Source organism: Haemorhous mexicanus, chromosome 1 (assembly GCF_027477595.1).
Source record: "Haemorhous mexicanus isolate bHaeMex1 chromosome 1, bHaeMex1.pri, whole genome shotgun sequence".
Lineage (NCBI taxonomy): Eukaryota > Metazoa > Chordata > Aves > Passeriformes > Fringillidae > Haemorhous > Haemorhous mexicanus.
In genome coordinates this window covers 156921688-156944096 of record NC_082341.1, presented here as the reverse complement: position 1 = coordinate 156944096, position 22409 = coordinate 156921688, and the positions used below count along the sequence as shown (strand labels likewise).

The 22409-nt window shown below is 48.9% G+C and overlaps 1 protein-coding gene across 2 annotated transcripts in view; it reads left to right on the top strand.

Annotated features, from left to right (window-relative positions):
• Window positions 1-22409, top strand: part of ZC3H3 (zinc finger CCCH-type containing 3) — a 127065-nt gene that overhangs the window by 707 nt on the left and 103949 nt on the right. For both annotated transcript variants that reach the window (XM_059868012.1, XM_059868023.1), the window contains exons 2-3: window positions 1317-2628; window positions 4267-4460. In XM_059868012.1, the coding sequence (XP_059723995.1) occupies window positions 1317-2628; window positions 4267-4460 (1506 nt within the window). The remainder of the gene's footprint in view (window positions 1-1316; window positions 2629-4266; window positions 4461-22409) is intronic.

Genomic DNA, 22409 nt, shown 5'->3' with positions numbered 1-22409 from the left:
CTGGGAGGTTTTTGGTGGAGGTGGGACGTTGGATTTTAGGGGGAGACTGCGGGGAATGTGAGTAGGATGGGGATGAAGAAGATCCCAGAGTGCTGGGAGAAAGAAGGAGAGGGGAGAAGAGAGGACTCAGGAGTTCTGGGAGAAGAGGGAAGCGATCCAGGGAGTGCTGGGAAAAGGTGAAAAGGGAAAAGACCCAGGAAAGCTGAGTGGGCCAAGGCAGGGAAGGAATAGAGCCCATGGAGTGCTGGGGGATTTTGGGGTCCCCACACCAGGGAATTCCCACAATGCTGCTCTCAGCAGGATCTGGGACTCTCCTGGCTTTGGGAAGGGGCTTTTCCCTGTCCCACAGCCCCAGGCTGGGAGCACAGAGGCGGGATGTGTAACCATGTGCCCTTCCCAAGCTCTGGAAAGCACCAGAGCTTATTTTAGCACCAAATCTCTATTTTTGGTCCTTCAAAGTAAATTTTCCTTGTTAGTGAGGCTCAGGACTTGGGATTTACCTCTCCAGGAACTCCTACGTGGAGGAATGATGAGAGGGAGGACAACAATCCTTGCTTTTCCATGAGGAATGTGCTGACTCAGCTCTCCTGGCAGCACCATGACCCCGGTGAATGAAAAACCCTGCCTGAAATACCAGGCTCCAAATTCCTTTGGGAATCACTAATGGGAAAGGTTTTCTAAACATTGAGGCTGGACAAGGGCAGAAATTCCCAAATTAACAGGAATGTTTGCTTCCAGAGGGACACAGCAGCAAAGCCTTGGAGTGTCCTTGTTGCTGCTTTGAAGGGAAGCAAGGAAGGGAACTTGGGAAGGGTCTGGAGCACCAGGAGCAGCTGAGGGAGCTCGGGGGGCTCATCCTGGAGAAAAGGAGGCTCAGGGGGAACCTTCTGGCTTCCTAAAATTCCCAGACAGGGGGATGGAGTTCAGGTGGGATCAGGATCTGCCAGGACACAGGGAATGGCTTCCCATTGCCAGAGGGCAGAGGTAGGTGAGATACTAGGAAAGAATTCTTCCCTGTGAGGGTGGTGAGGGGCTGGGATGGAATTCCCAGAGAAGCTGTGGCTGCCCCTGGATCCCTGGAAGTGTCCAAGGCCAGGTTGGATGAGGCTTGGAGCAACCTGAACCAGATGTTCTCGAATGTCCCTTCCAACCCAAACCATTCCTGGACGCTGTGATTCCAGGACTTTTCCTTCCACCCTGGCTCATCATCTGAAGCCCGAGTGATGGTGCAATTCCAGTGCAAGGAAGAGCAGCTCTGTGTTGTTCTCAAATTCCCACAGGATCAGGGAATTAATGCTCTGTCTTCTCTGCCACAGGTCTCATAAACAGCCACAGGAACATGCACGGGAATGTCCCACGTCCGGCACCATCGGCTCCTCCGAGGTGGAACAACCCCCGCCAGCCCGGCTACACCAGGAGAGGAGCCTTTTCCACCAGGTACCCCCAGCAGGCTCCCAGGAATTTCCACCCGCGCCAGACTCACTCCTGGAGGAAAAAATACTCCCTGGACAACCGGCTGCCGGGATCGGGGTATGACGCTGGAAGTGCTTCCAGCACTTCCCAGGGTTTTGGGAGCCTTGGGGACGGCCAGACTCCTGAGGCACCGGAATCGTCCCCGGAGAGACACGTGGACTTCACCACGGATGGGAACATCGTTGTGGATATCCAGGTGCCACAAAGGGCTGGCCAGGAAAATGTGGGTCCTTACGGAGACTTTTCCAGGCGGGAAGTGGCGGTGGCTCCTTCGGCGGATGGAAACATCCAGAAATCTCTTCTCCAGGAAGAAGAGAGAAGACCTTCCCTATCCATTTCCTTCAGTTCCACCTCGAGGACTGTGTGCCTTCCTGGCAGCGGAGCTGGGAGCTCCTTTTCCACCTCTGGAAGCACCAGTGAAAGTGCCGTGGCGCTGAAGTCAGAGCCACAAAAACCTTTGGAATTTCCAGGTCAGGAGCCAGCCCAGCACTCGGTACAGATCAAGGCAGAACCACTCTCTCCAGGGCAGCCGAGTGGTGAGGAAGCCCAGGATGCTTCCCTACATCCCAAACTCTTTGGGAATGCCGAGATGCTCTCTCAACCTGCTCAGGCAGGGGTGACTGTGGTGAGGAGCAGACTTCCCGTAATTCCCAAAGCTCCTGCTCTCCAAAAAGCTGCCTCAGCACCCATCTCCAGCAAATCTCAGAAATTCAGGAAAAACAACTACACCTGGGTGGCAAACCCTGGGAAAAGCTCTCGGATTGTGAAGAGGTGGGCGAGCCCTCGAGCCGAAATTTCCAAGAAGGGCCTTGGAGGAGTGGACAAAGGTGCTAAAATCTCCCCCAAAGCAGATTTGGGAGCGAAAATAAAGAAATTGGGATTGCAGTCCAAGCTGGGGGTTTCTCCCAGTAAATATAAATGGAAAGCCTCCAGCTTGCAGACTTTGCCTTCCACTTCCAAGTCAGCATTCCAGTGGAGATCCGAGGACCAGAAGAAGGCTCCAGCCCCAAATATCCCTCGAACCGTCTCTGTCCCGCCGGCTCCGAGCGCGGCATCCGTCGTTCCCGGTGGGATGAAATCCTTTGGAGAGGCTGCACTGTCCAGTTACAAAGTGAAGAGTCGGACAAAAATCATCAAGAGGAAAGGGAATGTGGGGTAAGTTGGTGGTTTGGATTTTGTGTCTGTGGTTTTCATGTCAAGTTGTGGCTGTGGGAGAAATTCCAGCGAGGGTTGTTGTGTGCTGGAGGACTTATGGAATCATGGAGTGGTTTGGGCTGGAAGAACTTAAAGATCATGGAATCTCACACCCCTGCTATGAACAGGGACACCTTCCACTATCCCAGGCTGCTCCAAGCCCCATCCACTGTGGCCTTGGACACTTCAGGGATGGGGCACCCACAGCTTCTATGGACATTTAATTCCAGGGCCTCACCACCCTTCCTCTTGGGAAGAATTCCTTCCCAATATCCCATCTATCCCTGCCCTCTGGCAGTGGGAAGCCATTCCCTGTGTCCTGGCATTCCATCCCTTGTCCCAAGTCCCTCTCCAGCTTTCTGGGAGCCCCTTTAGGCACTGGAAGGGGCTCTGAGGTCTCCCTGGAGACTTCCCTTCTCCAGGCTGGACATTCCCAGCTCTCCCAGCCTGGCTCCGGAGCAGAGGGGCTCCATCCCTTGGAGTATCTCCGTGGCCTCTTCTAGATTTGCTCCAGCAGTTCCATGTCCTCCTGATGTTGGGTGATCCAGAGCTGGATCCTGTGAATCCCTGTGGTTACTGACACTTCCTCACTCAGCAAAGGAAGCTGCATTTTCCTTGATTTAATTTCATATTCCTGTAGTTGTGTTGATTCCTGCTTCTGTTTCCCACATCCCTTCAGTGCTTCCCAGCAGGTTTCCCTCCTTGCCTTGCCCTCCTGCTTTGCCTGGAAAACTATCAGTAGGTGGACTGTGCTGGGAAAATCCCTCTGGAGCAGTCTGGAGAAGCTGGGAATGTTTGGGATTTTTTGGCAGTTCAGGGAGACCTCCCACACCTTGGTAAATTCCAGCAGAACTGGGGAAGGGATCATCCCCCTGTGCTGGGCACTGCTGAGGCTCCTCAGATCCTGGGGGGAGGATATTGAGGATCTGGAGCATGTCCAGAGTTGGGAATGGAGCTGGGGAAGGATCTGGAGCACCAGGAGCAGCAGAGGGAGCTCAGTCTGGAGAGAATGAGGCAGAGGGGGGACCTTCTGGCTCCCTAAATTCCCTGACAGGAGGGTGAAGTCAGGAAGGATCAGGATCTCTCAGGGAACAAGGGACAAGGCATGAGGAAACAACCTCAAACTGCTCCAGGGGAGGTTTAGTTTGGATATTGGGAAAATTCCTTCCTATAAAGGGTGGTCAGGCATTGGGAATCCCCATCCCTGGAGGGATTTAAGATCCCTGTGGATGTGGAACTTGGGGACATGGTCAGTGGTGCCCTTGGCACTGCTGGGAAGTGCTTGGACTTGATGATCTCAGAGATCCTTTCCAGCCTGAACCATTCCATGATTCCATGATTCAGTCCCTCACATCTGTTGAGCAGAAGGCAGTGAGTAAGTTTGGCTGTCAAACACCTCATTCTCCATCTGTTCCTTGCCAGGAATTCCTCACATTTGCCCATTTCCTTGGAATTTTCTCTTCAGAGCTTCTCCTCCCACCTCAGCCAGAGGAGAATCCTGGTGGGATTTGACTCCTCTTGGAGCCCTGGAGAAGGACACCAGGAGCGTTTTGGTCACTTCCCTGCTCCCTCCTAACTGTGTGACATTCTCTTTCCCAGTTCCCCCACGGATAAGAAGAACATCTCCCCCACCACAGCTCTGAAGAGCCGCTTCCACCTCCGGAGGAGGAATTCCATGCGGGGAAAACCTTCGGTGACGGCGAAGCGCTCCTCGCCCCGGGGCCTGGTGCAGATTTCCAAGCACCGGCTCTGCCGGATGCCGGCAACCAGGACACAGGCAGCCACCAAGGAAGGTAGGAACAGCCATTCCAAAGGGTCACTGGGCTCAATGGAGTGATTCCAAGGGTTCTTGGATTTGGGAATCTGTTGCTGAGTCCTTCTAGAGGTGTTGTTGGTCCTGGAGCAAACACTGATGAGAAGTTTGATTCCATATCTGTGTTGTCCTTTTGGCATTTCCACAAAAAAAACCTCTTTCCTGCTTTTCCTGCGGTTTCCCTGGATTTTCAGGAAGGTTTTCCAAGGAGGAAGAGGTTGGCAGAGGCAGGAATACACAAATCTCTCACCTGTATCCCGGTGTGGTGTCCAGTTTTGGATCTGATTTGCTTAAAACACCAGTAATTGGTGGAATACTGAATCTATTATGTTTGGGAACAGGGAATTTGCATCCATGTCCTGCTGCCTTGGAGCAGAACTCAGAGCTCAGAGTGGCACCACCACGTCTGGCGTGTTGATGTTGATGGCTTCAAGTCTGGTTCTTCTGTTCCCTAGGGATATTTTTGTGGATAAAAGGCTTCCCCCATGTGGGATTCAGTTGTTTCAGATGGATATGAGGCACATTTTCCCTGTGGCCCTGTGAAATTCCCTGTGGGAATTGCTGGAGCTGGGAGAGGGGTTTGGATCAGACATAGCTGGGATTTGTCTCCAGTTATATTTTGGGATTATTTGGTGTTCAAAGAGCTCCGTTAGGATGTTGTTGAGTTTTCCTGGATGAGGGATTTTGGACAAGGGATGGAGTGCCAGGACAAGGGGGAATGGCTTCCCACTGCCAGAGGGCAGGGTTAGATGGGAAATTGGAAAGGAATTCTTCCCTGGGAGGGTGGTAAGGCCCTGGAATGGAATTCCCTGAGAAGCTGTGGCTGCCCCTGGATCCCTGGAAGTGACCATGGCCAACTGGGTTAGGCATTGGAGCAACCTGGGGTAGTGGAAGGTGTCCCTGCTCATAGCAGGGGTGTGGAATTCCATGATCTTTGAGTTCTTCCTACCCAAATCATTCCATGATTCCATGAAAAGACAGAAAGCTCTGGAGACACGGAGCAATTTGGGATTGCTACAGCATTTTAACCTCGGAGGGAATTGAGGCAGTGAGGATCCCAGGGATATCAGCTGGTTTGGAATCCCAGTTCCTTGATTGAAGGGAATGTTCCCACACTGAAATCTTGATTTTAGCTGGGTAGAAATGAGAAAAAGCAGGAGTGTGGTTTTACTCCAGGCTTTGGGAATTTGGCAAATAAAAAATGTTGGAGAATGGAAGGGAAAAAAAGGGAATAGGTCTGGAAGTGACCTTGGGAGAGCAGGGAGTTCATTTTCCCCTCCAAAAGTGAATCCAGTTATCCAGCCTTTCCTAGCAGATGCTTCTCTGTGTGGCACTTTCTCCTTTACAGAGAAATTCAGGAAGAGCCTGAATTTCCTTGCAATTACCTCAGTGAATTTTGGATTTGCTTCCTTTGATTAAAATTGACTTTCTGGATTTGAATCCTTTTGTACGTCAAGATTTTTCTTGGAGAGCTTCAATCCCAGGCAGAGGATTTCATGTGTTGGAATATTCTTAAACTCTGGGTTTGGAAAGCTGTGGAATTACTCCAAGGCTGTTCCTCTGTGTGCTCCAGGACTCCTCTGTTATTTTTTCCCCCCCAGGTTTAGTAGGTAAAGATTATTGGGTGGTGGATGGAGCAGGGATATTCCCAAGTCTGGAATGCTCACAGGGATTGGGACAACTCCCATGCTCCCTGTAAATGTGTAATTATGGATGTGGTGCCAGGGTCTTCTGGTTCCACGGGGAGCAGGGAATAAGTGAAGTTTTGTGGATTCAATTCCTGGCTCCCAAGAGGTTTTGGGAAGGTTGTTTTGGTTTCTTTTGGGGAAAAGTGTGGATATTAATCCCAGCAAAAATATTGTGGATATTAATCACCACAAAGGGGTGGAATTTCCAGTCTTTCCCATTTCTCCTTGGGCAGGTGTGAGGGAAGTAAATGGGGTTACTGGGATGCAATGGGAGCAGAGTGGGGTAGGAATGGAGCAGGGAGGTAGATCCATTTCTGGAGGGAAAGATGGGGGGAGGAATGTTCCCAACTTCCTGCATGGCAGCGTGGCTGGAAAACCTGGATCAGCCCCTTCCGTCGCCACGGATGTGGGGCCTGTGGTGACACAGCCTGGCTGGTTTCCTGTTTGTCCTGCTCCACAGGATTTGGGGATCTGGGGCACAGCTCTGTGGGCTGTACAAAGACATTGCTCCTGCTTTTCCCAAGTCCTGGTCTGTCTCCTGACTTTCCAATTCCCTTCTTGGACCCAAATGGATCTGTTTGGTCTCATCAGCAGGGAAGTTCTTCCAGACATTGCTGAGTCTTGAACTGGGATTGGTGTTTCCCAATGCTCTGTCCACTTCCCTCTGTTGGAATTGCTTTTTTTTAGGGATCAGAGAGCCAGTGTAAAGTGGCAGATTGGCAGGAATTTTCTTGGGATTATTTGGGCTGTTCCATGAGAGATCCAGCTGCAGCTCTTAGAGATTAATTCTAAAATACTTGATTAAGTGGGATGTTTATTAACAGCTCAGATATTGGAGTGTGTCCCAAATTGAAGTTTTTCCGCTGGGATGGTGGAGCAGGGACAAAATTCCAGGTCAGTCTGCCTCCCTCTGGGGTCCTCAGGGATGTGATGGAAGAGGGATAAAAGGTGGTGATTGTTTCTCTCCTTATCCAGGAAAAAGCTGGAGGACCAACAAGGATCATCAAGGTCTTGGGTGCCAGTGTTTTGGATAAAATCATGGAATGGTTTGGGTGGGAAGGGACATTGGAAATCATGGAATTCCAATCCCCACCATGGGCGGGGACACCTTTCACTATCCCAAGTTGCTCCAAGCTCCATCCAAGCTGGCCTTGGACATTTCCAGGGATGAGGCAGCCACAGCATCTCTGGGAATTGCATTCCAGCACCTTCCCAATCTCACAGGGAGAAATTCCTAATCCCATCCATCACTGCCCTCTGGCAGTAGGAAGCCATTCCCTGTGTCCCTGTCACATCAGGTCCTTATCCCAAGTCCCTCTCCATCTCTCCTGGAGCCCCTTTAGGCACTGGAAGAGGCTCTGAGGTTTCCCTGGATCCTTCCTTTCTCCAGGCTGGACATTCCCAGCTCTCCCAGCCAGTCTAAATGCCAGAAGAGTTTTTTGTCCATGTCCTGTCCCATCACCTTGGGAATCCTTTATCGGCTTTCTCCAGACTGAAGGTGGAATATTCCCAAAAGTTCAGGGATGGCATCTTTTTCTCACCAGTTTTGAGGGAAAATGCCAACTTTTGAGTGAGGTTTAATTGATCCAAGTGTGATGACAGTAGGATATTCCTGCTTTTCCCATCCTAAAAGTCCCGTGCCAGAGGACATGGGAGTCCCATGCTTTCCCAACATATTTTTCCTATCTTTATCTGGGATTTCTTGCAGGATGAGGCTTGTTCCCAACATGTTTTTTGTCAACAGACATGTGAGTTCTGGTAGGTGGGAACTTTTCCTCACCATTCCTTGGCTCATCCCGCTTTGGCATCCGAGCTGTCATTTCTTATTCCCAGGATTTTTTTCCTTGAAAAAAACTAGGAATAAGTGCTTCAAAGGAAGATTTATTGATTTTTTTCTAATTCATTTTAACATTAGAGATGTGGCAAACATATGGAGAAGGAGAATGGGAGTGATGACTGCCTGGTACATGTGGGAAAATTGGGATTTTTGCAGGAGAGTCGGGGGCTTTTCCAGGAGAATTGGGGATTTTGGGAAGCGCACACAGCCCTGCAGAGGGCACTCGTGCCTCTCCCATCTCCTCAGTCCACCCTTTTCTGGTTATTGATGGCCTAATTTCGTCTTTATGTGAAAGAAAGCAGATCTGGAGTAATTTGCAGCAATAACCTGCTAATGCCGGGCCAGTATCAAAATTCCCATGTTCATTCCCGGTGGCAGATAAAACACTAATATATAATTATCCTTGCAAATTGGATTGTTTTAAATAACCAAAAGGCTACGGCCGGGGAGAAAACCATCCCATTTCCCTGGAGTTCCTATTGCGGGGTAATTGCTGCGTTCAATCAATTTCCTTGGCATTAGAAATTCCATCACAATCAACATTAAGCTTTATTCATTGTGATGGCAAAGAGCCGGATCATTTCTCCTCTTTTCCTTAACTGGCAAAATTAATCAGGGAAAAGATTTTAAACATTTACCCGTGCGAAAGAGGTCAGCTCTGCCACTATATTGCTCAGCAGATAAGGGGGCTAATAAAAAGAAAATTGAATTACTAATGATCGCCAGGAACAGAGTATATAAAACCTGGCAATCGCCCGGTGCAGGAAAAAAAGGGAATCAATTTTCTCCGGACAAGGTGCGCTCGTTTTTTATTTTGGCTCATATTATCAGCAATTTAATTGGAGAGAGCATAAACAGGAGGAAACAGTTAGGGAATAATGAGGCTGGAGGTGTAAAATCCTGCAGGATAGATGCTGGACACAATTTATTTGGCACAACAGATAATCACTTTAATTGAATCCAAAAGTGCAGCGTTCAGCAGCGCCGGCTCTGCGCCTCGCCCGGGGGGATCATGGAATATTACAAAGAGGCTCCTCCGTGTCTTTTCCACCTCTGTAATGTCCCCTTCCAGGCAGGACTGCTCCGGGATTGCTTCGGTGTGGTCACAGCTGGCTGGAAGCAGGAGATGGAGAAAGCAGGAGGGAGTTTCTCCAGGGACTTTTCCTTATTTATGTTGTGTTTATTCCTTAAATAATTCGGTGCTTGCCGGGTTGGATGGCTCCGTGTGAGACCAGTCATGTCCTGCTTGAGGTGAACGTGGAATCATGGAATAGTTTGGGCTGGGAGGGACCTCAAAGATCAATTTGCTGTGTGCTGAGTTCAAAGCCTGGCTCCCTTTTCCTGCTGTGACCTCCAGGTCGGGGTATTAAAGGAACTTCTAAAGAGCTTTTGGATTTTTTTTTCCTGGGAGAGGTGGGTGGTTCATTGTGGAATTCAGATCCCAGAATGGTTTGGGTTGGAAGGGACCTTGAAGATCATCTAATTCTGCCCCCCTGCCACAGGCAGGGACACCTTCCACTATCCCAGATTGCTCCAAACCCTGTCCAGCCTGGCCTTGGACATTTCCAGGGATCCAGGGGCAGCCACAGCTTCTCTGGGAATTCAATTCCAATTCTTCACCACCCTCCTAGGGAAGAATTCCTTCCCAATATCCCACTAAACCTTCCCTCCTTCAGCTTAAGTAGATGGGGAATTGTTGCAATTGTTGCAATTCCCCATCTGTGGCTGTGCAAGTCCAGGCCAGAGGAGGAATAATTTGGGAGCACATCCTTGTCAGATCCACTACATCCAACCTGGATTTGTGTTGCTTCCCTTGAAAATATTCCTTCCTTGCTTATCTTCCCCTTTCTGCTACTCTAAACTGAGATAAGCCAGTGGTTGCTGTTATCAGCTTCCTGCTTTTCCTGTGTTGCCACCCCACTGTTGAAACTGCCAAACAGAAGGAATCCTGTTTGTTTTCCCATCTTCCTAAAGAGAAATTCCGTAGGATTTAGAAAACCCACTTCACTCTGCCTCTGCAGAAGCTTCTCCACCTCTTTACTGCCAGAATCACCCTCCAAAAAATTCCCTAAACCCTCATTTCTCTCCTCCTCGCTCCACAGGATGGGACATGAGGGGGTTGGGATGGGCAAGGAGTGTTTGCTTGGAAAAACGCTGGAGGCAAAAGTGGCGGGAGCTGCTTTGCATTACTTGGGCGAGTAAAGGGGGTGTAAATGGTGAGGAGTAAGTTATGGGTGGCATCCAAATGCTCAGCTGCTGATAATTTTATTGACACCGGGTGTTTGGATCCCTCTGGCAGCTCTGAAAATCTCAGCCCTATTTTTTTTTCTTGAAACTTCCAGCAGGTTGATTCCCAGTGGGACAGCAATTGAGGGAATTTTGAAGGTTTTTTTTTTCTTGTTTGGTGCTTTATTGTATATTTATTTTATTTTTCTTTTGAGTTGCGTGAGGTTTTGCCGCTCTTCGAGGCGACGCCTCCGATCGCGTTACAGCCGAGTTAAGCTCTTGATCCCTTCCCTCAGGGAAGCCCTTGGATCACACACAGAACTCCTCGGAGTTCATCACATCTTTTTCTTTGCTCCATCATCACTCCCATTTTCCTGAGTTCCTTCCAGCTGATCCAAACCCTTCCAAGGTCCCCACTCTGTGTCGTTCCTCTGTCCCACCTAGGTTTGACCTTGCTTGGAAATCATTCCGTTGCCAGCTCTCTCTTCCCTCTTGTCCTTGGGAGCCAGGGGTGGAGCGTGGCTGGCGAGGTGGCTCCTCACTCCTTCAGGAATTGGGAAAAGTTCACATTCTTGGCTCTTTGCCGGCCCCGGTTACGTCAGTGGTCGTAAGTAACGGTTTTGGGTTTCCGCCTTGACTTGGCATTTCCAGGTGACTTGTCCCAAGCTGCAAGAGGAGCTGCAGGCATGGAGCCAGGATTGGGAATTCTCTTTGCAGAGCCCTCTTTTAAAAATAACAGCCTGCTGGGAGCGAGGGGATGGGCCTTGCTCAAGGAAGTGTTCCCGTGTAGATGTTGGATTTGGGATCGGAGAAATTGGCGACTGCGACAGAGGGAACATCTAGGGGGAAATGGGGATATGGGGATCCTGAAGGTGACAATTCCTGGGTGTCTCTTTCCCTGTGGAATTCGACCTCAATTTGTACACTCAATTTGTTGTGGAAGCCACATCCCTGGAAGTATTCCAGGCCAGGTTGGATGGGACTTGGAGCAGCCTGGTCCAGTAGAATGTGTCCCATGGAAGGAGATGACCTTGAAGGTCCCTTCCCACCCAAACCATTCCATGTTTTAATGAAAGTCACCTCTCAATCCCTATTTTAGGTAGTTTTACTTCAATATTTTTACCTCAGTCCCTATTTTAGAGCCTCTCCTGTGCAGCTCCAGCTCTGTTGGATGGGAGATTCCATTGGTAGCCAGCAGCTCTTTGGGGAATAATCTATTTATACACTAATAGGAAAAATATTTGGCTTTGGGGATGGATGAGATCCTTCCATTGGTCTGACCCTTGATATTTCCAGGTCTGTGGGTGGCTTTGTGTAAGACTACAAACCTTTCAGGGATGGCATGGTGTGGAACTAAAACAGACAGGAGAAAAAAAATAAAAGGGGAAAAAAAAGGGAAACAGAGCAATAGGTCCTAAACTCCTCATTTTGCCTCCTGGGGCTTGCCTGGCCTTAAATATTTCCAGGGATGGAGCATCCACAAATTCTCTGGGCAACCAGGACCTCACCACATTCTTACAGGGAAGAATTTCTACCCAATATCCCATCTGAACTTACTCCCAGTTGGAAGCAAATCCCCCTTATCCTGTCACTGCATGCTCTTGGAAACAGATCTTTATCTTGAAAATAGATATTTATTTGTCCATGGAATGCTTTGACTTGGAAGGGACCTCTAGGAGTGTCCTAATCCAACCAAAAATTAAGCTTTTACACCAGTTTTGGACCTGTTGTTTGGAATTGGGTGGAATTTCAGTGCTGATCTCTCTTATCCCTCTGCTTGTCTTTCCTTCCTAAATAAAAATAAGGAACATAAAATTGGCTTAAGGCACTTGTAAAAACCCATAACCTGGGAAGTGACAGTGAGTCCCTTTTCCCTGTTTTTTTTTTCCTTCCTTTTGCTATTTTCTCCCACTTAATAAACTGTCTGATGGTATTCCCAGCACGGTCACAGTTGGAATTACTGATGCCGGCGTGGATGATCGGAGTATCCTCCACTGCTCTGTCAGGATTCCCAAAATCCCGCCCTGGCAGATGCTCAATTCCCCATAAAACCTGTGTAGGTTTCTCTGTTCTGCTTTCTGCTTCCAGTTCTTTCCCAAATCCCAGTTTACACCCTTAGTTTTTAAATTTTCTCGTGGAAATCTTCCCATTTGATTTTCCTTGTAACGACTCGGAAGCATCGGAGGGAAATTCCTCTCCCTGGCTGCTGAGCCGAGTTAAGCCGTTCATTCCAGGACTTGCTGGATCGCTCCGTGCGCTCTGCAAAGCCCTGGAAATGAGCAAAAACCCCTTGGAATACGGAACAGATGCCAGAGTGCACCTGGAATAAGGGATTTGTGGACTCGGCAGCATCTCCCGAGTCCTACAAAACTCTGCTGTTCCAGCAGCTTTGCCAGAGTTTCTGCTTCAGCCTGAGGGGTGGGGAAATGCCTTGACTTTGCTTGTCAACGGGAATTTTGCTGTCATCCCTCAGGAAATCTGAGTTCAAGGACTGTTTCCTCCTCCCCTGTGCCTCTGGATAATCCCCACGCGTGCGGTTTTCGGGGAGCTGTTTCTATTTTGGATTCTTTGGAGCAGTGTCAAGTGGGGATTTCGTGTGGAGGTGTGGATGGGATCGGCTCCAGAGCTGATCCCACATGTTATCAGCCCTTAAGCTGCCCTTAAGGGCTCTCTGTTGGAAAAGGGCACAGGAATTCTTGGAGATTTAGTGTGGGCTGTAAACTCCAGTGTTGGTTGCGATGGGAAACTCCGTGTTGTTCCTCAGGGCACCAGCAAATGTCCTGGGACATCTTGTCCTTGGATGGGGCAGAGAGAGCCCAGGGAAGGGTGAGTAGGTGGGATGTGCCATCAAACTATTTTTTTTTTTCCTATGGAATCACAGAATAGTTTGGGAAGGATTTTGAATATCATCCCGTTCCAATCCCCTGCCACGGGCAGGGACATCTTCCGCTATCCCATGTTGCTCAAATTCTCATCCAACCTGGCCTTGGACATTTCCAGGGATAGGCCAGCCACAGCTTCTCTGGAAATTCCATTCCAGCCCCTCACCACCCTCACAAGGAAGAATTCCTTCTTAATATCCCATCTATCCCCACCCTCTGGCAGTGGGAAGCCATTCCCTGTCTTCCATCCCTCCATTATTCCAAGTCCCTCTCCAGCTCTCCTGAAGCCCCTTCAGGCACTGGAAGGGGCTCTGAGGTCTCCCTGGAGCCTTTTCTTCTCCAGGCTGGACATTCCCAGCTTTCCCAGCCTGGCTCCAGAGCAGAGGGGCTCCATCCCTTGAAGCATCTCCATGGCCTCATCTGGATTTTCTCCAGCATCTCCACATCCTCCTGATGTTGGATCCTGGAGCTGGATGCAGAATTTCAGGTGGAATCTCACCTGAGGAAGGCAGAGGGGCAGAATTCCCCCCTCTCCTGCTGCCCACGCTGTGGGATGAGCCCAGGATATGGGGGATTTCTGGGATGTGAGCACACATGGATGGGGCACATCCAGTTTTTCATCCACCAAAAACCCCAATCCTTCTCCTTGGAGCTGCTCCAAATCTATTCTTTATCCAGCTTTGGGGTGGGAAAATGTGCTTGAATCCCAGGGCTCAGGTGGATCAGTGTCAAATGCTCCTTTTGGGATTTAAAAACGCAAGGAATTCTTTCCTTTTGAAGAAGAGCCCGACCTGCCACCCAAATAATATTGGTTCCTGGCTGGGTCGAGGTGTTTGCAGTGATTGGTGACCTTAATTTAGCAGTGATGACTTCCAAACGCTTTCCCTGTTATCAGGAATCAAGGAGTGGAGCCCTCCCTTATCAGGAAGCAAATCAAAAGGGAATTTGATGGGGTGAAACGAGTCCATCAGAGATCCCACTCTGTTTTTAAAACAAGATTTACTCTGCTCTCTCCACATTAACTGGGGCATTTTACGGTGCTCCCCTTTCCGTGAGCTTCCGTGATCCATCATTTCCCGGCTGGCCTGCCGGAGTGGCTGTTAGATTTTACTACAGCAAACACTGTAAAAGGGCATTAGAGCAGTTAAATCTGGAGTCTTGCTTCCATAAGGAAAAAGAAAATGCTGAATTAGGCACCAGAAAAGGCAACCACAGCGATACTTTAATCTTGCATAAATTATCAGAAGAGTCAGAGGCGAGTGATTTTATGTATTGTTAGAGCTTTGCTAATTAATTATTCTGGAATAATTGATGTTTGGAAGCACCAAAGTTGGGTCCTTTCCTGGCTTAATGGACTTTCAATATGGCAGCAGGATTTTTATTTCTTTCTTAATTTTAACCCTCCTGTCCATGGGGTTAATGAAGTTGCTTTCCTAAATATGAAGAGTCTAAATAATAATTAATCAAGGAAATATCGCTCCACAAATTGTGGGTCTAAGTCAGTGGTGGTTTTGGAGAATTCCTGACATCCAGGGGAAGCTGAGTCCCCAGTGGGAATATCTGAAGGATGAAATGCCCTAAAGAAATGGATAAATGTAAATAAATTGAAGAAGAGCAGGATTAGATTGGATATTGGGAAGGAATCCTTCCCTGGGCGGGTAGTGAGGAAGTGGAGTGGAATTCCCAAAGAAGCTGTGGCTGCCACTGGATCTCTGGAAGTGTCCAAGGCTAGGCAGGACAGGGCTTGGAGCAATCTGGGATAGTGGAAGGTATCCCTGCCCATGGCAGGGAGTGGGAACTGGATGGGCTTTAAGGTCCTTTCCAGCCCAAACCATTCCAGGATTCCCTTTGACAGGAAAAGATGGCGTTCCTTGGATTGCTGGGATTGGAATGACCTTCTCATCAATTTCTTCATCTCTTTCTGGAGAGTTTGGGATAATTGTTTCCAAAGGATGTCAGATCTCAGTAAACCCAGAGCCCCAAAATCACAAAAATCACAGAATTCCAGCTGGCATTAATCCTCTTTGTGGCACTGGTGGGGCCATCCCAGTTCAAGAAGGATACAAAGAGATGATCCCAGTGGATTTTGGGATTGCCTTGGGAATGTGGCAAGGGATGGAGTGACAGGACACAGGGAATGGCTTCCCACCACCAGAGGGTGGGGATAGATGGGATATTAGGAAGGAATTCTTCCCTGTGAGGTTGGTGAGGGGCTGGAATGGAATTCCCAGAGAAGCTGTGGCTGGCCTATCCCTGGAAATGTCCAAGGCCAGTTTGGATAGGAATTTGAGCAACATGGGATAGTGGAAGAGGTCCCTGCCCATGACAGGGAGTTGGAATGTGATGATCTTTATGGTCCTTTCCAACCCAAACCATTCCATGATATCACAGTCACGACCCTACAGGGATCCTGCCCCTTCCTGCTGCCTCTGGGCATGGAGGAATCCGTGATAAAATCCACCCAGGCAAACTGGACTTCACAGTTTCTTTCCAGAGCTTGGGAATCATCTGCTTGGTTGGATTTTGTAGCACATCCAGTTTTTTGGGATGGGGGAAGATGGGGCCTGCAAAGGACAGGTGAGGACAGGGCACGAAGTGAACAAACACTTGTTGAGCCAAAGGGGTTTAGGAAAACAATGTTGTATTTACAACAACGCCAGTAAAGCGATCCCTGCTCCTGAGCAATTCCAGCCCCCGGAGCGGGGGGATGCCCAGCCCCAGCGACTCTCCCACTGTCACCACTCTCCTTGTGGGGCCGGGCAGGGCGTGGGTGACAGACATTCCATGGCCTGGACACAACGTGGGGAAAGCAGCTTTGTGGAAAAGCATCCTAAACTTGATATCCTTGTTTATCTCTTCCCAGGCCCTGCCTGGCCCCTCGAGATAAACAGGTGCCAGTGCTTGCGATTCCCAACAGCCGCCCCGCTGCCGGAATAATTCCAAAAGGAGGTTTTGTTTACGTGGGGAGTTATTCCTGCCTCCCTGCAGGGCTGGAGCATCCCTGTGGCAAATGGGCTGGAGTGGACGCAGCCCCAGGACCTGGAGTTGCTCCAACCTGGCCTTGGACGCTTCCAGGGATGGGGCAGCCACAGCTTCTCTAGGAATCCTGTGCCAAGGCCTCACCCTCATAAAGGAGGATTTCTTCCCAATATCCCATCTAACGCTGCCCTCTGGCAGTGGGAAGCCATTCCCTGTGTCCTGTCCCTCCATGCCTTGTCCCAAGTCCCTCTCCAGCTCTCTTGGAGCTCCTTTATGCACTGGAAGGGGCTCTGAGGTCTCCACGGAGTCTTCCCTTTTCTCCCAGCCTGCCTCCAGCCCCTGGAATAGCTCCTTGGCTTTGTTTGCTTCCCTCACTTTCTGGACACATCCAAGACATTCCAGCCCCTTGGACTCATCAATAACTTAAACCTCAGGGTCCCGTGCCTGGATTTTTTTCCTTTTATTTCCCTTTTTCCACTCTCTCCCTGCCTAGAGGGATCTCTGCTCCTTTTTCCTGCCCCGGCCCAGCTCTCACGTGCCTTGGCTTAGCACAGGGAATCCTCAGCTCCTCTCCTGGGAACTCCCAGCATTGCTGTCATTCCCTGAGGGAACGCTGTGCCCTGCTCCAGGGCTGTTTAGTGTCTCGAGTTAGAGACATTCTTGAATGGAACGTCCTTAATTCCCACACAGATGCTGCAGGAACAGCATCAAGCCCAGCAGTAAAATGTAGTGAAGAATTCCAGAGTGAAATTGAGATGGGAAACCTCTGCTGCTGCCAGGCTGGAAATCTCCAGCCTGGAGTTTCCCTGGGCTTTTTAATGGAAGTAGGAGCTTATTTTATGTTGTTTTATGTCATGGGCTCTGAAGTAAAGCTGGGATCAGTTCTGGCTCCTCATAACAAGAAAGACATTGAGGGTTTGGAGCATATCCAGAGAAGGGAATGGAGCTGGGAAGGGTCTGGAGCACCAGGAGCAGCTGAAGGAGCTGGGGTCAGGGGCTCAGCCTGGAGAAGAGGAGGCTCAGAGGGGACCTTTTCACTCTCCACAGCTCCCTGAGGGTGGAATCAGGTGGAGATTGGGCTCTGCTTCCAGGAATAAGGGACGGGACCACAGAAAACAGCCTCAAGTTGTACGAGGGAAGCTTTGGTTTGGATATTGGGAAAATGTTTTTCATGGAAAGGATTGTAAATTATTGGAATGGGCTTCTTGGGGGGAGTGGGGGAGTCGCATCCTTGGAAGTGTCCAAAAAATGTGTGGATGTGTGGGTTTGGCACTTGAGGACAGGGATGGACTTGGTGGTGGTGCTGGGCTGAGGTTTGGACTCACTGGTCTTGGAGCTCTTTTCCAGCTTTCAGTTCCATGATTCCAAACTTTGCTCTGTGTTATTCCTCTTGCTCTCACTCTCTGCCTTGACCCTGTGCCTGACAGCAATAGTTGGGGAATTGGACATGGAATTTGATTTCTTTTTTGGAGTATCCCAGAATTACAAAATGGTGTGAACTGGGAGGGGCCTTCAAGACCACCAATCCCGCCCCCTGCCACGGGTAGTGGCACCTTCTACTCTCCCAGGTTGCTCCAAGCCCCATCCAACCTGGCCTTGGACACTTCCAGGGATCCAGGGTCAGCCACAGCTTCTCTGGGAATTCCATTCCAGGGCCTCACCACCCTCAAAGGGAAGAATTCCTTCCCAATATTCCATCTATCCCTGCCCTCTGGCAATGGAAAGCCATTCCCTGTCCTGTCCTTCCAGACCTTATCCAAAGTCCCTCTCCAGCTTTCTTGGAGCCCTTTAGGCACTGGAAGGCATAATTCAGATTTATTCCTTTTTGTTTTTTTTAAATTTAATTCCTTAACACATTCCCAGATATTTCTGGTAATACATGACAGGAAACATCAACTCCAATTTTGTTGTTGTTGTTGTTGTTGTTGTGTTATTCCATCCCCACAATTCCCAGCCAGTTTTCTCTTTCAACTGAAAGGACATTTTCCTCTTTGTTGCATTTCCATTAATGGATTCTCACCCTGGATCCACTTCCCATCGCGTGTCAGTCACTGCCTGTTCCGAAGGGCTCATTCCACACTAAGTGGTGTTGGAAAAGGCTTTTCCCTTCCCATTCCATCCTCTTAAAACCCAATCCTGGACATCACAGCGGCCACTTCGGCTGTGCTGACACTTCCTTTGTCCTGTCCCCTCTTCCCAGGGATCTTAGTGCACATTCCAGGCTGCCTCATTCCCTAATGCTTTGCTTTTTCTCCTTTAAATATTCATGGGAGCAGAGTGGCCAGGTTACTTAATGGAGCAGCATTATCCTTGGATTTCAAAGCAGGAGTGTGCTTGTTGTCAATGTGTTTTAAAAACTTGCCCCAAATCTTGAATCCTGTAGGATTTAGGTATTTTCCCAATTTTTAAGTGAATTCTGGAGTTGATGGTTGTGAATGTGCTGTGTCGGGAGGAGGAGAAATTCCATAAACTTTCAGTTTCTCACTAGACAAGGATGTTCTATCCTATGAAAAGGATCACTGACATTCCTGAGGGATTTTTAGTGGTTGGCTTTTCCTGTAAACCTGAATAAGAAGTACTAAGAAGAAATTTAGAATCACAGAGTCATGAAATGGTTTGAATTGGAAGGGACCTTAAAGATCATGGAATTCCAAACCCTGCCACGGGCAGGGACACCTTCCACTATCCCAGGTTGCTCTGCGCCCCATCCAGCCTGGAATTTGGGCTTGAGTCAGGATTTGCAGCTCCAGATGCTCTTGGATATCCCTTGGATTACTGAAGAGTGAAATAAAGGAATGCCATAGATTTTTCAGGGAATGTTTTTTTCCTTCCAGCTTTGCCAACCAGTCAGCCCCCAGTTCATTCAGGTCACTGGTGGGATGAGGACTGGCTTTCCTGCTGCTTCAATATTCCTTATATTTAGGAGATGGTTCCTGACACATGGCCTAGAGAGAATAATTGGATGTGGCAGCTGAGTGAAAAAGGCTGGGTGGGATTTGTCCTTCTAGTGTGTGTGGATGGATGAAGTTTGGGGTGATTTGTTTTGTTTTTATTATGGAAAAAATAAAGGGAAACAAAACGAATTCCCGCAAAACTACCAACAAAACCTTTTATGTTCAAATCAACTGGGTTCCAATGGGTATTCAGCCAAGACAGTGGGAGACAGGGGGGATTTTTTTTACCTGTTCTTGAATTTCTGGTAGCCTAGAAAGGGGTTTACCATTTGGAGATACTCTTAAATTGGAATATCAGCAATCCCTGGAATACCCAGGTAATGTCTTTCAAATCCATTTGGGGTTGATTAAAACCAGAGTCTTTACTGGTGCTGGACCTCCATAACCTTGGGATAAATTATTTTACTGCTTTTCCTGGGTTTTGCTGTTTGGAAGATGGGAGCAGATGTGGGAAAAAGAGATCTGTAAGATATGGGAAAAAACCTCAGGCAGATCCCAGTGGTGTGGGATCTGGGCAAAAATCCCACCTGTTGGGCAGGAATTCTTCCCTGTGAGGGTGGGGAGGCCCTGGCTCATGTTTTGCAGAGAAGCTGTGGTTGTCCCATTTCTGAAGTGCTCCAGGACAGGTTGGATGGGTCTTGGAGAAATCTGGGATAGTGGATGGTGTCCCTGACCATGTCAGGGGGGTGGAACTGGATGAGCTTTAAGGTCTCTTCCAAAGCATTCCAAGATTCTGTTCCCTGTGTTCTCACTCCCTCCTGGGTGTGGCTGGTGATCCTTTAGGTCCCCATTCCTGTAGGATCAGAGTGGTGTGGGGAGATCAAGCAAATGAAAATGAGGAGAAAATCCGGAGGGTTTGGAGATGGCAGAGAGAAGTGGGTGAGGGCCAGGGAAGTCATGGAATCATTGAGGTTGGAAAAGGCCTCTGAGTCCAGCCATTAACCAAGCACCAGCCCATGTTTCAAATTCCATATCCACACATTTTTTTAACCCTTCCAGGGATTGTGATTCCACCACTGCCCTGGGAATGCCATACCAGGGCTTGTCAACTCTTTCCATGGAGAAATTTTTCCCTGATATCCAAGCTGGACCTCCCCTGGTGCAACTTGAGGCTGTTCCCTCCCATCCTTGTTCTCTGGGAGCAGATCCCAACTCCCACCTGGCTCCACCCTCCTGTCAGGGAATTGCAGAGTGAAAAGGTCCTTCCAAAGCCTCCTTTTCTCCAGGCTGAGCCCCTTTCCCAGCTCCCTCAGCTGCTTCTGGTGCTCTAGACCCTTCCCCAGCTCCATTCCCTTCTCTTGGACTCACTGACCTTAGAGGGCTTTTCCAACCTTATCGATTCCATGCAAAGGAGGGACTCAGGATCAGTGCTGGGAAGAGCTGGATCAGTGAGAAAGATGCTGAGGATATTTTGTGACCAGGATTTTAAGGAATGAGAGGAAGCCTGGTGCTGCCACCCTTCTCCCTCAGGAATGACAAAGGGATCCTGGCGGAAAGGAAAAGCATCAAAGCCTGGCTTGTTTTTCCTCCCCTCCAGTTTTCTCTGAGTTTGGAAAGTTTATTTCCGAGGGAGGAGAGCAGAGCAGCTTTTTTCCAGCCTGGAGTGGTGTTAATTGGTTTTTGTTTGAAATATTTACGGGATGGGAACATCTAGGATGAGCCACTCTCCCTCTAAGTGGCCTTGACAGGTGACATTCCCTGGCAGCTCCAAGTCCCCACGGTGCAATCAGGTGGATTTGAGAAGTGCTGACTCTCCAAATAAACCAGGTTTATGGATTGGCTTCAGTCTTGTCCTAAATCTTGTTTTCTTCTGGATTTCATGGGAATGTTTTGTGTGGACTGGTCGTGGTTTGGGATCTTTGGAAGTTTTTTTGTTCAGGCTGATTAATCTAAAAGATAGGGCTAAAATAATAGAATTTAGGGAAAGGTTTTAGTCTGGGAAGTTGAATCTCAGGATTGGTGGAATCTCTCAATCCCAGCACAAGGAGAAGGTGTGGTTTTAGGGATTGGAATGTGTTTGGAATGTGGGGTAGCCCTGGAAACAGCTGGGAAGTACCAGAGGGCCACAGTGAGCCTGAGCTTTGTCTGTGACAGCAAATCTGCACCTGGAAACGTGAGAATCTCTTGGAAAAGGGTGTTTAAGGAATCTCTGCTCTATCATTTATCTTTTTGGCTGTTTCCAGGCCAGGTTTGACAGGACTGGGAGCACCTTGGATAGTGAAAGGTGTTGCTGCCCATGGCACAGGAATTGGAATGTGATGGTCTTGGGGCTGCCTTCCAACCCAAAGCCATTCCATGACTCTGTGAATTTTTTTCTTTTTTTTTTCCTGTGGAACATTTTTGTCCTGGAGTCTCCAGAGGAAGCGTGTCTCTTCTCCAAGGGAAGTGTGTCCCTTCTCCCAGAAATCTGAAAATTGAGAGGCTTGGATGGAGGGATATCCTTGGAGCAAACTTCCCTGTGTGTCCACCGGGATATTTCTTTCCTGTGCTCTTGTGCTGCCCATGTTGTTTCCAGCTCTGGGAAGCTGCTGTGTGTATCCAGCACGTTCCTCTGGAATGTGGTAACTCCATTCCTTGGGAATACAATTTGAGCTATGACATAATCCCTGGAGCAAGTGAGGAGCCATTAGCAGCTTCTTCCTTACGGCAGTTGGTGGAGTGGAGCTGTGCCTTGGGATTCTGCTCATTCCTGGGTATTTTCTCAGGCTCCAAACTCCAACAGGTGGCACCCGGGAATGACTGGGCAGGGAATTCTGGTTTAAATCATTCAGCACCTTGGAATGGCTTCCCCTGTTTGTCTGAGTTACAGCACTGACCTCCAGAATTCCTTAGGAATATGCCCTTAATCTGCTCCGTGCAATGGGAGAATCCCAGTCCGGAGTGTGATGTTACATGTATCCCATCTGCTATCCAAAGGATTCCATCTTGGGAAAGGGAAAATTGGGATAAATGAGAAGGAAAAGGAGCTTCAAGTGGTCCCAGCTTGGATTACAGCTGGGTCACAAGTGTTGGAAAACATTTACGGAGGAGATCCGGGACCATGTGGATGTGCTCCATGGATTCAGCCCATTCCAGGGCCCATCTCCAAAGCTGACACGTCCTACAATCCTTAAAATCTGTTGGGATGTGGATGTGCTCTGTGGCTGAGCATCTCCTCTCTCTGCCCAGCTTTCCCTTTGAAAATTTGGGGTAAAAATTAAATAATTAGGGATATTAATGAGGGATCTTGGAACACTTAATGAGAAGAGCTGCTGGTGTGGGAGTGGGGAAAAAGGACTGGAAGGAGCAGCACTGGTGTTTCCCTTTCTAACTGGGAATTAGGGAACTGTTGAATTGATGTGGCCAAAATGCTGCTTTTCCCAG